Genomic DNA, 16,205 nt, shown 5'->3' with positions numbered 1-16,205 from the left:
CAGGCCTGGGTTTGCTGGGTTTGGGCGGGGGCGGCCTGTGAAACAAGGAAGCCATTGTCAGTGTGACGGCAGAGAGGGGTAACAGTCCCCAGGCCTGTATCGGGCCTGGGTTTGCGGAATGAGAGCGGGGGCTGCTTGCGTCACAAGGAAGTCGTTGTCAGGATGACAGCGGAGAGGTTCAACAGACCCAGGGCCAGCAGGAGGCCTGGGTTTGCAAGGTTTTGGCGGGGTTGGCGTACGTCACAATGAAGCCATTGTCGGGGTGACGGCGGAGAGGGGCAACGGACCCAGGGTCCGCAGCAAGACTGGGTTTGCAAGGTTTGGGCGGGGGCGGCCTGCGTCACAAGGAAGCCATTGTCGGGGTGACGGAGGAGAGGAACAACGGTCCCAGGGCCCGCAGCAGGCCTGGTTTTGCAAGGTTTGGTTGGGGGCGGCTTGCGTCACAATGAACCTGTTGTCAGGGGGACGGCGTAGAGGGACAATGGATCCAGGGCCCGTAGCAGGCCTGGGTTTGCGGAATTTGGATGGAGGCGACCTGCGTCACAAGGAAGCCGTTGTCAGGGTTACAGCGGAGAGAGGCAACAGACCCAAGGCCCGCAGTGGGCGTGGGTTTGCGGAATTTTGTCGGGGCCGGCCTGCGTCACAGGGAAGCCGTTGTCGGGGTGACGACGGAAAGGGGCAACGGACCCAGGGTCCGCAGCATGTGTGGATTGGCAAGGTTTGTGCGGGGGCGGCCTGCGCCACAATGAACCCGTTGTTGGGGTGACGATGGAGATGGGCAAAAAACTCAGGGCCCGCAGTAGGAGTGGGCTTTCAAGGTTTGGTCAGGGGCGGCCTGCGTCACAATGAACCCATTGTCGGGGTGACAGAGAAGAGGGGCAATGGACCCCGGGCCCGTAGCAGGCGTGGGTTTGCAAGGTTTGCGCTGGGACGGCCTGTGTCACAATGAACCAGTTGTCGGAATTACAGCGGAGAGCTGCAAGGGACCCCGGGCCCGCAGTACGTGTGGGTTTGCAAGGTTTGGGCAGTGGCGGCGTGCGTCACAATGAACTCGTTTTTGGTTTGACGGCGGAGCGGGGCAACAGACCCAGGGCCTGCAGCAGGCTTGGGTTTGCAAGGTTTTGGCCGAGGCGGCCTGCATCACAATGAACCCGTTGTTGGGGTGATGGCGGAGAGGGGCAAAGGACCCCGGGCTCTCAGCGGGCCTGGACTTGCGGTGTTTGGGCGGGGGCGGCCTGAGTCACAATGAAGCCGTTGTCGGGGTGACGGCGGAGAGGGGCAACGGTCCCAAGGCTCGCAGCGGGCGTGGATTTGCGGAATTTGGGCTGGGGCGGCCTGCATCACAGGCAAGTCGTTGTCGCGGTGACGACAGAGAGGGGCAAGAGACCCAGGGTCCGCAGCAGGCCTGGGTTTGCAAGGTTTGGTCGGGGGCGGCCTGCGTCACAGGGAAGCCGTTGTCGGGGTGACGGCGGAGAGGAGCAATGGACCCAGGGTCCGCAGCAGTTGTGGATTGGCAAGGTTTGTGCGGGGGCGGCCTGCGCCACAATGAACCCGTTGCCGGGGTGACGACGGAGATGGGCAAAAAACTCAGGGCCCGCAGTAGGCGTGGGCTTTCAAGGTTTGGTCAGGGGCGGCCTGCGTCACAATGAACCCGTTGTCGGGGTGGCGGCGTAGAGGGGCAACGGTCCCCAGGCTCGCAGCGGGCCTGGGTTTGCGGAATTTGGGCGGGGGCGGTCGGCGTCACAATCAAGCCTTTGTCGGGGTGACGTCGGAGAGGAGCAAGGGACCCAGGGCCCGCAGGAGGCCTGGGTTTGCAAGATTTGGGCGGGGGCTTCCTGCGTCACAATGAACCCATTGTCGGGGTGACAGAGAAGAGGGACAACGGACCCAGGGCCTGTAGCAGGCGTGGGTTTGTGGAATTTGGGAGGGGGCGGCCTGCGTCACAATGAACCCGTTGTCGGGGTGACGGCAGAGAGGGGAAATGGATCGAGGGCTCGCAGCAGGCCAGGGTTTGCGGGGTTTTTGCGAGGGCGGCCTGCGTCACAAGGAAGCCGTTGTTGGGGTGACAGAGGAGAGGGGCAACGGTCCCCGGGCCCGTAGCAGGCCTGGGTTTGCGAAATTTTGCAGGGGGCGGCCTGCATCACAAAGAAGCCGATGTCGAGGTCACGACGAAAAGGGGCAACAGACCCAGGGCCGGCAGCATGTCTGGCTTTGCAAGGTTTGGGCGGGGGCAGCCTGCGTCACAATGATCGTGTTTTTGGGGTGACGGCGGAGAGGGACAACGGACCCTGGACCCGTAGCAGGCCTGGGTTTGCAGAATTTTGATGGGGGCAGCCTGCGTCACAAGGAAGCTGTTTTTGGGGTGACGGCAGAGAGGGGCAAAAAACCCCGGGCCTGCAGCAGGCCTGGGTTTTCAAGGTTTGGTCAGGGGCGGCCTGCGTCACAATGAACACATTGTCGGCATGACGGGATAGCAGCAGCCGGGCCCTGAGCGGCCCTCGGGGTGCAGGGTTGGTGGGGAACGGCCTGCGTCACAAGGAAGTCGTTGTCGGGGTGATGGCGGAGAGGGGCAACGGACCCAGGGCTTGCAGCAGGCCTGGGTTTCCAAGGTTTGGGTGGGGGCGGCCTGCGCCACAATGAACCCGTTGTCGGGGTGACGACGGAGATGGGCAAAAAACTCAGGGCCCTCAGTAGGCCTGAGTTTTCAAGATTTGGTCAGGGGCGTCCTGTGTCACAATAAACCCGTTGTCGGGGTGACGCAGGAGAGGGGCAACGGACCCCGGGCCCGTAGCAGGCATGCTTTTGCGGAATTTGGGCAGGGGCGGCCTGCGTTACAGGGAAGTTGTCGGGGTGACGGCGGAGAGGGGCAAAAAACCCTGTGCCTGCAGCAGGCCTGGGTTTGCAAGGTTTTGGCTGGGGCGACCTGCCTCACAATTAATCTGTTTTCGAGGTGACGGCGGAGAGGGGCAACAGACCCAGGGCTTGCAGCAGGCATGGGTTTGCAAGGTTTGGGTGGGGTTGGCCTGCGTCACAATGAAGGTGTTGTCGTTGTGACAGCGAAGGGGGGCAACAATCCACGGGCCCACAGGGGGCCTGGGTTTGCAAGGTTTGGTCAGGGGCGGCCTGTGTCACAATGAATCCGTTGTCGGGGTGACGGCGGAGAGGGGTAACGGTCCCCAGGCCTGTATCGGGCCTGGGTTTGCGGAATGAGGGCGGGGGCTGCCTGCATCAGAAGGAAGTCGTTGTCGGGGTTACAGTCTGGAGGGGCAACAGACCCAGGGACTTCAGCAGGCCTGGGTTTCCAAGGTCTCGGCAGGCCGACCTGCGTCACAGGGAAGTCGTTGTTGGGGTGACGACGGATGTCGTGGTTTTGCCCAGCCAGGAACAAAGAGCCACGAGGGTGCTCGCTCACTCCTCCTCTCCCGGTGGAGTGGGAAAGGGAATCAGAGAAAAAGGGGAAAAACCCGCGTAGGTTGAAATAAGAGCGGTTTAATAGAACAACAATAAGAATGAACAGGTTCAGGGGGAAAAAAGGAACAGTTTTAACAGTAAACGAGGGGAATATACAAAAGGAATGGCGCGTGCCGCGGCTGCTCACCACCCGGGACCCGACGCGACTCCCCCTCCGACCGGTAGCCCCGCCTGTGCTCCCGAAGCCCCGCCCCCGACTAGCTCCCTGCCTCTAGGTACTGGGCATGATGTCAGTATGGTATCGAATACCCCTTGGCCAGCCCAGGTCAGCTGCCCATGCTGTGCCCCTTCCTACTTCCTCATCAAAGTTAACTCTATCCTAGCCAAAACCAGGACACGGAGAAGAGCAAAAAACCCCAGGCTGTGGATAGTGCTGTGTTAATGACTGAGTGGGATTTGAGTCTTTTTAGGCCTACAGGATAAGATAAGGAAGGAATGCCGAAGGACAGTGGAAAATTATAGATATGAAGAAGTACGTGTAGTGAAGCGGGGATTTGGCAAGAGAACAAGGGAGCTGCGATGGCGGAACAAGAACAGCCTGCTCAATAACAGGATGTTATGACCTTGAGAAACAAACCTTGAGGCTTGTCTTGTCTTATAGATTAATGATCTTTTTGTTAAGAATCAGCTAATTAAATCAACCTATAAGGAGCTCAGTTTTTGCAATATGTATGAGAAGATTATTTTAGTAACCAATCATTTTGTTACGCGTTGATAGTAAAAAGTATAAATGTCTCGAACGTGTACAATAAAGGTGGACACTTTGCTTGCATCAAGTTGCGTCCCCGTCTCTCAATCGCGGCAAATGGTGACCCCGACGTGATTCATGTGAAGACGCTGTCGGAGACAGATCAACGCCTTTACGGTGCCGGCTGCGAGTCCTGCAGAACTGGAGGAGCTGCTGAAACGAAGCGGGAGAGGCCGGCCAATCACCCCCGTCTGGAACGAGAGGTGAGCTGCGGGAAACTGGGAAATGGGGAATCAGATGAGCCCCCCAGAAAGAGACGTATATGACTTGATGAAAGCCCTGCTTGAAAAGCATGGCAAAAAGACTATTTCAGGCCAGGACCTTAAGCTAATTCTAAAGTGGGTCCAGGTAAAAATTCCTACTATTACGGCCTCCTCGATCTTTACCCAAGACGCTTGGGATGACGTGGGAGTGAAACTTTGGGATGCAGCCACCTCTGGAAACGAGGAGGCTCAGCAGATGCTCCCACGATGGAGGCTAATTTATGAAACGATAAAAGCACAGAGTCAAGAAAAGGAAAAGCCCCCCACGCCCTCTGCACCACCAGCTTCGCAGTCTGTAGCTGTGCCGATTCCGCAAGTCTCCTCACCACCAGTTGCCTGTGCTGTGGGTTGCCCACCTGAGGATGACCCTTTTGACCCCGGACCCATAGACCCTGAAAAGGAGCCTGATCTTTTTCCCCCCGATCCTCATGACGTTTGGGGAGAAATCAAGCGCCAAGCACTGAAAGAGGGGGAATTAGAAATAGCTCAGACTATAGTGGCTCCTGTAGTCTATCAGGGAAGAGGGGGAGCAGCTCAATGGGAACCCTTATCTTTCTCGGTCATAAAGGAACTGCGCCGTACGATTACGGAGCATGGGCTCTCTTCTCCTTATTTTGTAAGCTTGCTGTCCTCTGTGTTTGATACGTATGTTATGACCCCGCATGACTTGAAATCTCTTGTATGGTTGCTGTTAACTCCAACACAATATACTATGTGGGAATCTCAATGGAGAACGGCATTACAAACCCTATTAGGGGAATATGTGGGAAATGCTAATGCTGCTTTAGCCGCTTTGACTATGGAACACCTTACTGGGACAGGGCAACACGCAGACCCGGCTGCTCAGGCAAGAGATATTCCCCGAGATGCCTTAGAAGCAATTCGAGAGAGAGCGAAAAGGGCCTTAATGAAAATCCCTGACTCTGAGAAACCTCAAAAGGTCTTTACTAACATTACTCAAGAATCCCGAGAGCCATACATGCAATTTATTGATAGGTTGAAACAGGCTCTAGATCGGCAAATAGATAATGCCGAAGCTCGGGAGATCCTATTGCTGAAATTAGCGGTAGAAAACGCTAACGCTGATTGCAAAAAACTTTTAAAATCGCTCCCAAATCAGAACCCCACGATAATTGAAATGATAGAGGCTTGTAACAGGATTGGCACGGTGGACCATAAATATGAGGCTATGGCTGCCGCTTTTGCAGCTATGCAGGGACCTGGGGGAGGTGAAAAACGAAACTGTTTTGGTTGTGGACAACCAGGGCATATCAAAAGGGATTGTCGTAATAACGGCAGTGGAAAGAAACCCTCAGTGCCTAATGTTTGCCCTAAGTGTCAAAAGGGTAGGCATTTTGCTAATCAGTGTAAATCTAAGTTTGATGTGAATGGGCGTCCCATATCGGGAAACCGACAGCTGAACGCGAACTCGCGGCGCGTGCAGACACAAATTCCGCGACCAGCTCCGGCGCCCCTTCATATGCAGGGGAGAGAGCAGGAGACCGGAGGGTTTCTGACCTCTGCCCAGCAACCCCAGGGAGCGCCGGCTTGGACCTGGCAACCTCCCACACAGTAACTTTACTTGATTCCTCTGTTCACCTGTTGTCTACTGAAGTTACTGGCCCTTTACCACCACAGACTCAAGCATTATTAATAGGAAGGTCGTCTGCTACCCTGTCGGGTCTTTTTGTGTTGCCAGGAGTAATTGATTCTGATAGTGAATTGGAAATTAAAATCATGGCTTGGACTCCGTTTCCACCTTGTACCATACCAAAAGATAGTAAAATAGCACAACTGATCTTAATCCCTAAAGTAACTAGCCCCCGGTCTGATGGCCAGCCGAAACAAAGACAGGGAGCTTTTGGCTCTACAGGAGTGCCTGAGATTTTATGGGTCCAATCTATCACCCAGAAGCGCCCCATGTGTCGCTGTACTTTAGTTCGCGGAAATCACCGAGTGGTGTTAAGTGGAATCATTGATACAGGGGCAGATGTTACAGTTATTTCCCAAGCTAAGTGGCCTCCACAATGGCCACTAGCAAATGTTTCTCAGGCGCTGGCTGGGATAGGGGGCTATGGAACTAGCCGACAAAGCTCTGATTTGATTCAGATTCAGGATTCGAATGGTCAAACAGCTTCTGTTAAACCATTTGTTTTGCCTGTCCCTATGGTTTTATGGGGACGCGACGTGTTATCTCAATGGGGAATGTTTATTCAAACTACCCAAAAGCCTTTTTAGGTGGGGCCATTGCAGGGCGTGAAACCCTAAAATTAACTTGGAAAACTGATTCTCCTGTTTGGGTCGATCAATGGCCCCTGCCTATAGAAAAACTTCACGCCCTCCAAGAATTAGTTGCAGAGCAGCTCTCTGAGGGACATATTGTTCCCTCTACGAGTCCTTGGAATTCGCCAATTTTTGTTATCCGAAAACAGACTGGCAAGTGGCGCTTGCTCCATGACTTGAGAAAAATTAATGATGCTATGGAGGACATGGGAGCCCTACAACCCGGGCTACCATCACCAACCATGATTCCTCGTGATTGGCATTTAACTGTCATTGATCTAAAAGATTGTTTTTTTAATATCCCACTGCATCCAGACGATGCCCCTAAATTTGCCTTTTCAGTCCCTAGCATCAATATGCAAGCTCCTTTACAGAGATACCACTGGGTTGTGCTGCCACAAGGAATGAAAAATAGTCCCACGATATGTCAATGGTTTGTAGCAAGAGTGCTTAGCCCCGTTAGAACTGTAATGCCTGAAGTATTAATGTATCATTATATGGATGACATTCTAGTGGCCGCTCAGCGCCAGGAAATCATGGAGGAAGCCGTAGCCCTTGTCATGGCTGCTGTAAAATCAGCGGACCTCTGTGTCGCGCCAGAAAAGGTACAAAAGTTACCACCTTGGAAATATTTAGGATGGCGTATTAGGGCCCAGACTGTTGTTCCCCAGCCTTTGCAGATACGAGCTAATGTAAAAAATTTACACGATATACAGAAGCTGTTGGGAACAATTAACTGGGTGCGGCCTTTACTTGGTATTACAAATGCAGATTTGAATCCATTGTTCCAACTGCTTAAAGGGGACACAAAATTGTGCGCTCCACGAAGCCTTGACAGTGCAGCTATGGATGCGTTACAAAAGGTTGCCACAGCAATTACCAGCAGACAAGCGCAGCGGTATGCACCTGAGTTGCCTTTTCAACTCATCATTCTAAACCCTGTGCAGCAACCTCATGCGTTGATCTTTCAGTGGGACAACCAGAAACCGGACCCTTTGTTAATTATTGAGTGGATTTTTCTACCCAACCAAGCTACAAAAACTATTTCGACACAGCATGAAATGTTTGCATCCCTTGTTATCAAGGCTCGACAGAGACTGTTAACTTTGGCAGGGTCAGATTTTACCCTTATTTGCTTACCAGTAACAGCAGTTTATTTGCAATGGTTATTGCAACAATCGGATGCTTTGGGGACAGCTTTAGTCAACTATGCAGGTCAACTTACCTCGCATCCACCTTCTCATAAACTGTTACACGCTGATTTCCACCTATTGCCGATGCCAAAAAGAAGTGATCAGCCTCTGCAGGCCTTTACTGTTTTTACAGATGGATCGGGAAAAACCCACAAGTCTGTCATTCTTTGGTGGGATGATAAGTCTGGACGTTGGGACTCTGATGTAGAAACTGTACAGGGCTCTCCTCAAATAACAGAATTGTCGGCTGTGGTTCGTGTCTTTCGGAAATGGTCTATTCCTCTCAATGTAATTACCGACTCTGCTTATGTTGCAGGAATTGTTCAACGAGCAGAGGCCTCGGTACTCCGTGATGTCTCTCATGTCGCCTTATTCACTTTGTTACAAGAACTTATCTTTCTTTTGAACTCTCGCCAGCATCCTTATTTTATTATGCATGTTAGGTCCCATACCTCCTTACCTGGGTTTATTGCAGAAGGAAACCGACAAGCTGATGTGCTTACGTTACCCGTACAGGTGTTACCTGACCGTTTAGCACAAGCTCGACTTAGCCATTCTTTTTTTCACCAAAATGCCGGAGGCCTAAAACGACAGTTTAACCTTACGCCTCAGCAGGCTAATAGTATCATTGCCACTTGTCCCGACTGTCAAAGACACTCTTTTCCCTCTATAGCAGGAGGGGTTAATCCCAGGGGTTTGCAAAGCCTTCAATTATGGCAAACAGATGTTACCCATTTTGCCGAATTTGGGCGTTTGAAGTATATTCACTGTTCTATCGATACATTTTCTGGAATGCTGTTTGCTTCTTGTCATGCTGGAGAAAAGACACGAGATGTACGCAAACATCTAATGCGTGCTTTTGCTACCCTGGGAGTACCCTCCCAGATAAAAACAGACAATGGTCCTGCATATATCTCTAAATCTTTGACTGACTTTTTTGTATCCTGGGGAGTTTCACATACCACTGGCATTCCTCACTCCCCCACGGGTCAAGCTCTGATAGAGCGTTCCCATCAAACCCTCAAACGGCTTTTACAAAAACAAAAAGGGGGAGTAGGAACTGACACTCCAGAGGAGAGATTACAAAAAGCCTTATACGTTTTTAATTTTTTGAATTGTTCTTTGTTAGATAACAATCCCCCGGTAGTTCGACATTTTAGCTCAAACAATCTTTTTGAGCCCAGGGTGAAACCTCCAGTTTTGGTTCGAGATCCAGAATCAGGTAAGATAATGGGACCCTATCCCCTTATTACATGGGGCAGAGGTTATGCTTGTGTCTCCACAGAAAGAGGTCCTCGTTGGATTCCAGCAAAAAGTGTGAGACCCTTCAAAGAGACATTGTGGCAGCAATCGTCAGAAGAAACCTCAGAATTGATGAACAAAGATGAGAACATCACCCCTGAGTAACGGCAGTTTTGGAGGTTATTAAGCATAAAGCCTAGCATTCTGTTTTGATATCATGTTTAAAATGTATAGAAGAATAATTGGGCTTGTTGTGAGTATGGCTGTAAACATTGTGACAGGATTTGATCTGCATCATATTGACCCTCGTACCAATGTGTGGCTTACATGGGCCAATCGCACTGGTACCACAGACTTTTGCCTGTCCTTAGCACAGGTTGGTGATCCATTTAGAACATGTTTAATTGGTTACCCTTATGTAAACTTGGATGATTTTTTAGGTTATGTGAACGACTCTGATTTATCGAATAACCTTAATAACGCCTATCGGCAATGGCGAAGAAACAATGATCAGAGAGAATGTATAAAGAGTAATTATTGGCCTGTGATACAGGGAGCTATGTTTCAACAAGGATTGATTCAGATGCTTAATGTCTCTAATCCATTGCCATTTCAAGAACTTGCACTTTGGGGATCCTTCCCTCCTCAAGGAGAATGGGAAGACATTTCAAATCGTACAAACTGTACCGGTATGCGCCCCACAATTCTACCTGTAAATGGGACTGGAGTAGTTTATTTTGGTGATGGATGGAAAAGATTTTTAATCCAGAGTGGCGATAAGAAAACATTGGATTCATTAATATATTATCAGAACATCACAGGCAAATGTGACCATTGGAACATCTCTAGGAATGTAGGGTTTAGAGACGTATCTAATATTCCCGGACAGGTGCAATTGCCAAAAGGGTATTTTTTAATTTGTGGAGATAGAGCCTGGCCGGGAATCCCTGCCCGACCTGTAGGTGGACCATGTTATATTGGGAAACTCACCCTGTTTGCACCTCGTATGAGAGATTTGATTAACCGTTCTCATGATAGAACGAAAAGAGAGCTTCGATATTTACAACCAGACTGTGATGACCGTGTCCAACTTGGAACTTTGGGAGCAACTGTGGCTCTATCTCTTTTTATGCCTGGTGCTCAGGCTGCCGGAAATTGGAATAATATAAGAAAATTAGCGTGTTGGGCTGTTAAGGAATTCAATACGACTTCTGACATTTTGTCAGGATTAGCTCAAGATGTAGATAGTCTGCGACACGCCGTGTTGCAAAATCGGGCCGCTATAGATTTTCTTTTGCTAGCTCATGGACATGGGTGTCAGGAATTTGAAGGAATGTGTTGTATGAATCTGTCCGATCATTCTGTGAGTATCCACAAGCAAATTGCTGAATTAAGGGACAGAATTCATGATGTACAGGAAGGGATAGATGGATTTGATGGGTGGCTAGCTTCCTGGGGAATTACGGGATGGTTGAAAGATTTGCTTAAGCAAGGAATTGTAATCGTTATAATTGTTTGTGTAATAATAATCATGATTCCATGTATCTTGCAATGTTTGCAGAAATCATTAACCGCCTCTGTTAATAAGATTTTTTTTGTACGACAAGATTCGACGAAAGGTCCTGATGTGGAGAAGCAGGCTGATTTTAAACCTTGGAAGATGGCTGAAGATTAAAACAAAAAGGGGGAGATGTGGGTAGTGCTGTGTTAATGACTGAGTGGGATTTGAGTCTTTTTAGGCCTACAGGATAAGATAAGGAAGGAATGCCGAAGGACAGTGGAAAATTATAGATATGAAGAAGTACGTGTAGTGAAGCGGGGATTTGGCAAGAGAACAAGGGAGCTGCGATGGCGGAACAAGAACAGCCTGCTCAATAACAGGATGTTATGACCTTGAGAAACAAACCTTGAGGCTTGTCTTGTCTTATAGATTAATGATCTTTTTGTTAAGAATCAGCTAATTAAATCAACCTATAAGGAGCTCAGTTTTTGCAATATGTATGAGAAGATTATTTTAGTAACCAATCATTTTGTTACGCGTTGATAGTAAAAAGTATAAATGTCTCGAACGTGTACAATAAAGGTGGACACTTTGCTTGCATCAAGTTGCGTCCCCGTCTCTCAATCGCGGCACCAGGCCCGCAGTTGGCCTGGGTTTTCAAGATTTTGGCGGGTGCGGCCCGTATCACAATGAACCCGTGTTCGGATTGACGGCGTAGATATACAACGGACCCAGGGCCCGCAGTAGGCCTGGGTTTGCAGGGTTTGGGCGGGGGTGGCCTGCGTCACAAGGAAGCCGTTGTAGGGGTGACGGCGGAGAGGGGAAAAAAAACCCCGGCCTGCAGCAGGCCTGGGTTTGCAAGGTTTGGGTGGGGGCGGCCTGCGTCACAATGAAGACGTTGTCGGGGTGATGGCGAAGAGGGGCAAGGGACCCAGGGTCTGCAGGAGGCCTGGGTTTTCAAGGTTTGGGCGGGGGCGGCCCACGTCACAATGAACCTGTCGTCGAGTTGACGGTGGAGAGGGGCAACTGACCCCGGGCCCGTAGCAGGCCTGGGTTTGCGGAATTTGGGTGAGGGCAGCCTGCGTCACAATGAACCCGTTGTCGGGGTGACGGCGGAGAGGAGCAATGGACCCAGGGCCCGCAGCAGGCCTGGGTTTGCGGAATTTAATCGGGGGGGCCTGCGTCACAAGGAAGCCGTTGTCAGGGTGAAGGTGGAGAGCGGCAACGGACTCAGGGCCCGCAGCAGGCCTGGGTTTGCAAGGTTTGGGCGGGGGCGGCCTGCGTCACAAGGAACCTGTTGTCGGGGTTACGGTGGAGAGGTGCACCGAACCCCAGACCCGTAGCAGGCCTGGGTTTGCGGAATTTAACCAGGGGCGGCCTGCGTCACAGGGAAGTCGTTGTCGGGGTGACAGTGGAGAGGTGCAACGGACCCCGGGCCCTTAGCAGGCCTGGGTTGGCAAGGTTTGGGCGGGGGCGGCCTGCGTCACAAGGAAGCTGTTGTCAGAGTGACGGCGGAGAGGGGCACGGACCCCGGGCCCGTAGCAGACCTGGGTTTGTGGAATTTGGGCGGGGGTGGCCTGCGTCACAAGGAAGTCGTTGTCGGGGTGACGGTGGAGAGGAGCAAGGGACCCAGGGTCCGCAGCAGGCCTGGGTTTGCGAAATTTGGGCAGGGGCGGCCCGCATCACAATGAACCTCTTGGGGTGACAGCAGAGAGGAACAACGGACCCCAGGCTCGCAGCAGGCGTGAGTTTGCAAGGTTTAGGTGGGGGCGGCCTGCGTCACAATCAACCCGTTGTCGGGGTGACGGCGGAGATGGGCAACGGATCCCGAGCCGGTAGCAGGCCTGGGTTTGCGGAATTTGGGCGGGGGTGGACTGTGTCACAAGGAAGCCATTGTCGGGGTGACAGCGGAGAGGGGCAACAGACCCAAGACCCGCAGCAGGCCTGGGTTTGCAAGGTTTGGGCGGGGCAGCCTGCGTCACAATGAACCCGCTGTCGGGGTGACAGCGAAGAGGGGCAACGGACCCAGGGCCTGCAGCACGCCTGGGTTTGCGGAATTTGGGCAGGGGCGGCCTGCGTCACAATAAACTGTTGTTGGGGTGACGACAGAGAGGGGCAACGGTCCCCAGGCTCGCAGTGGGCCTGGGTTTGCAGAATTTGGGCGGGGACGGCCTGTGTTACAATGAACACGTTATCGGGGTGACGGCGTAAAGGGGCAAAAAACACCGGGTCCGCAACAGGCCTCGATTTTCAAAGTTTGGTCAGTGACGGCCTGTGTCACAATGAACCCGTTTTCGTGGTGACAGCAGAGAAGGGTAACGGTCCCCAGGCTCGCAGCGTGCCTGGGTTTGTGGAATTTGGGCGGGGGTGGCCTGCATCTCAGGGAAGTCGTTGTCGGGGTGACGGCGAAGAGGGACAACAGACCCAGGGCCCGCAGCAGGCCTGGGTTTGCAAGGTTTGGGCGGGCGTGGTCTGCGTCACAATGAACCCATTGTCGGGGTGACAGCGGAGACGGGCAACGGACCACGGACCCGTAGCAGGCCTGGGTTTGTGGAATTTTGGCGGGGGCGGCCTGCGTCACATGGAAGCCGTTTTCTGGGTGACGGCGGACAGGGGTAAAAAACCCAGGGCCCGCAGCAGGCCTGGGTTTTCAAGATTTGGTTAGGGGTGGCCTGTGTCACAATGAACCCGTTGTTGGGGTGACAGCGGAGAGGGGCAACAATCCCCAGGCTCGCAGCGGGCCTGCGTTTGCGGAATTTGGGTGGCGGTGGCCTGCGTCACTAGGAAGCCGTTTTCGGGGTGACGACGGAGAGGGGAACGGACCCCGGGCCCGTAGCAGGCCTGCATTTTGGGAATTTGGGCGGGGGCGGCCTGCGTCACAAGGAAGCCGTTGTTGGTGTAACGGTAGAGAGGGGCAACGGACCCCGGACCCGTAGCAGGCCTGGATTTACAAGGTTTGGGTGGGAGCGGCCTGCGTTACAATGAAGCTGTTGTCGGGGTGACAGCGGAGAGGGGCAACAATCCCCAGGCTCACAGCGGGCCTCGGTTTGTGGAATTTGGGCGGCGGCGGCCTGCGTCACAAGGAAGCCGTTGTCAGGGTGACGACGGAGGGATATAACGGATCCCTGGCCGCAGCAGGCCTGGGTTTGCAAGGTTTCGTTGTTGGCGGCCTGCATCACAATGAACCTGTTGTCAGGGTGATGGCGAAGAGGGGCAATGGACACAGGGTCCGCAGCAGGGGTAGGTTTGCAAGGTTTGGGCGGGAGCGGCCTGCGTCACAATGAACCTGTTTTCGGGGTTACGGTCGAGAAGGGTAAAGGTCCCCAGGCCTATAGCGGGCCTTGGTTTGCGGAATTTGGGCGGAGGCGGCCTGCGTTACAAGGAAGTCATTGTCGGGGTGACGGTGTAGAGGGGCAACGGTCCCCAGGCTCGCAGCGGGCCTGCGTTTGCAGAATTTGGGCTGGGGCGGACTACGTCACAGGGAAGTCGGTGTCGGGGTGATGGCGGAGAACGGCAACGGAACTAGGGCCCTCAGCAGGCCTGGGTTTGCAAGGTTTTGGTTGGGGTGGCCTGCGTCACAATGAACCTCTTGTCGGGGTGGCGGCGCAGAGGGGCAAAAAATTCCGGCCCTGCAGTGGGCCTGGGATTGCGGGGTTTGGACGGGGGCAACCTGCGTCACAATGAACCTGTTTTCCGGGTGACGACAGAGAGGGACAATGGTCCCCAGGCTCACAGCGGGCCTGGGTTTGAGGAATTTGGGCGGGGGCGGCCTTCGTTACAGGGAAGTCGTTGTCGGGGTGATGGCGGAGAGGGGCAACGGACCCAGGGCCCGCAGCAGGCCTGGGTTTACAAGGTTTGGGCGAGGGCGACCTCCATCACAATGAACCCGTTGTCGGGGAGACGACGGAGAGGGGAAACGGACACAGGGCCGGCAGCAGGCCTGCGTTTGCGGAATTTGGGCGGGGTCGGCCTACATCACAATGGACCTGTTGTCGGGGTGACAGCGGAGAGGGGCAACGGTCCCCAGGCTCGCAGAGCGCCTGGGTTTGCGGAATTTGGGCAGGAGCTGCCTGCGTCACAAGGAAGCCATTGTCGGGGTGACGGCAGAGAGGGGCAAAAAACCCAGGGCCCGCAGCAGGCCTGGGTTTGCAAGGTTTGGACAGGGGCGGCCTGCCTCACAATGAACCTGTTGTAGGGGTCACGGCGGAGAGGGGCAATGGTCCCTGGACTTGCAGCGGGTCTGGGTTTGTGGAATTTGGGCGGGGGCTGTCGGCGTCACAATAAAGCCATTATCGGAGTGACGGCGGGGAGGGGCAAAAAATTCCGGGCCCGCAGCAGGCCGGGGCTTGTGGGGTATGGGCGGGGGCGGCCTGCCTCACAGTGAACCCATTGTCGGGGTGAGGGCGCAAAGTGACAACAGACCCAGGGTCCGCAACAGGTCTGGGTTTGCAAGGTTTGGACGGGGCGGCCTGCATCACCATGAAGCCGTTGTCGGAGTGACGGCGGAAAGGGGTCACAGACCCAGGGCCTGAAGCAGCAGGCGTGGGTTTGTAAGATTTGGGCGGGGGCGGCCTGCGTCACAATGAACCCGTTGTCGGGGTGACGGCAGAGAGGGGCAACGGACCCCGGGCCCGCAACAAGCCTGGCTTTGCGGAATTTTGGCGGAGACGGCCTGCGTCACAATGAACCCGTTGTCGGGGTGACGCAGGAGAGGGGCAAAGGACCCAGGACCCACAGCAGGCGTGGGTTGGCAATGTTTGGCGTGTGTCACAATGAACCCGTTTTTGGGGTGACCGCGGAGAGCGGTAAAAAATCCAAGGCCCGCAGCAGGCCTGGGTCTGAATGGTTTGGCCGGGGGCGGCCTGCACGAAAATGAACCTGTTGTCGGGGTGACAGCAGAGAGGGGCAACGGACCCGGGGCCCGTAGCAGGCCTGGGTTAGCGGAATTTGGGCGGGGGCGGCCTGCGTCACAAGGAAGCCGTTGTCAGGGTGACGGCGGAGGGAGGTAACGGATCCCGGGCCCTTATCTGGCCTGGGTTTGCAAGGTTTGGTTGTTGGCGGCCTGCGTCACAATGAACCTGTTGTCTGGGTTATGGTGGAGAAGGGTAAAGGTCCCCAGGCCTGTAGCGGGACTGGGTTTGTGGAATTTGGGCAGGGACGGCCTGCATCACAATGAACCCGTTGTCGGGGTGACGACGGAGAGGGGCAACGGACCCAGGGCCGGCAGCAGGCCTGGGTTTGCGGAATTTGGGGGGGGGGGCGGCCTCCGTCACAAGGAAGCCATTGTCGGGGTGACGGCGGAGAGGGGCAGCAGACCCAGGGCCCGCAGCATGCCTGATTTGCAAGGTTTGGGCAGGGGCGGCCTGCGTCACAATTAACCCGTTGTTGGGTTGACAGCGGAGAGGGGCAACGGACCCAGGGCGAGCAGCAGGCCTGTGTTTGCAAGGTTACGGCGGGGGCGGCCTGCGTCACCGGGAAGTCGGTGTTGGGGTGATGGAGGCGAG

At 54.1% G+C, this 16,205-nt stretch overlaps 1 protein-coding gene across 1 annotated transcript in view; it reads right to left on the bottom strand.

Moving 5' to 3' along the window:
* Positions 1-8,321, bottom strand: part of LOC133629520 (protein NDRG2-like) — a 39,863-nt gene extending 31,542 nt beyond the window's left edge. The window contains exons 1-2 of the mRNA XM_062020175.1: positions 8,255-8,321; positions 7,991-8,033 (exon numbers count right to left, since the gene is read on the bottom strand). Of these exons, the coding sequence (XP_061876159.1) occupies positions 7,991-8,033; positions 8,255-8,321 (110 nt within the window). The remainder of the gene's footprint in view (positions 1-7,990; positions 8,034-8,254) is intronic.
* Between the last annotated feature and the right edge of the window lie 7,884 nt (positions 8,322-16,205).

The sequence above is a fragment of the Colius striatus genome, unplaced genomic scaffold (assembly GCF_028858725.1).
Source record: "Colius striatus isolate bColStr4 unplaced genomic scaffold, bColStr4.1.hap1 scaffold_59, whole genome shotgun sequence".
Classification (NCBI taxonomy): Eukaryota; Metazoa; Chordata; class Aves; order Coliiformes; family Coliidae; genus Colius; species Colius striatus.
Note: the sequence above shows the minus strand (reverse complement) of the source record. Positions and strands in the feature narration are given on the sequence as shown.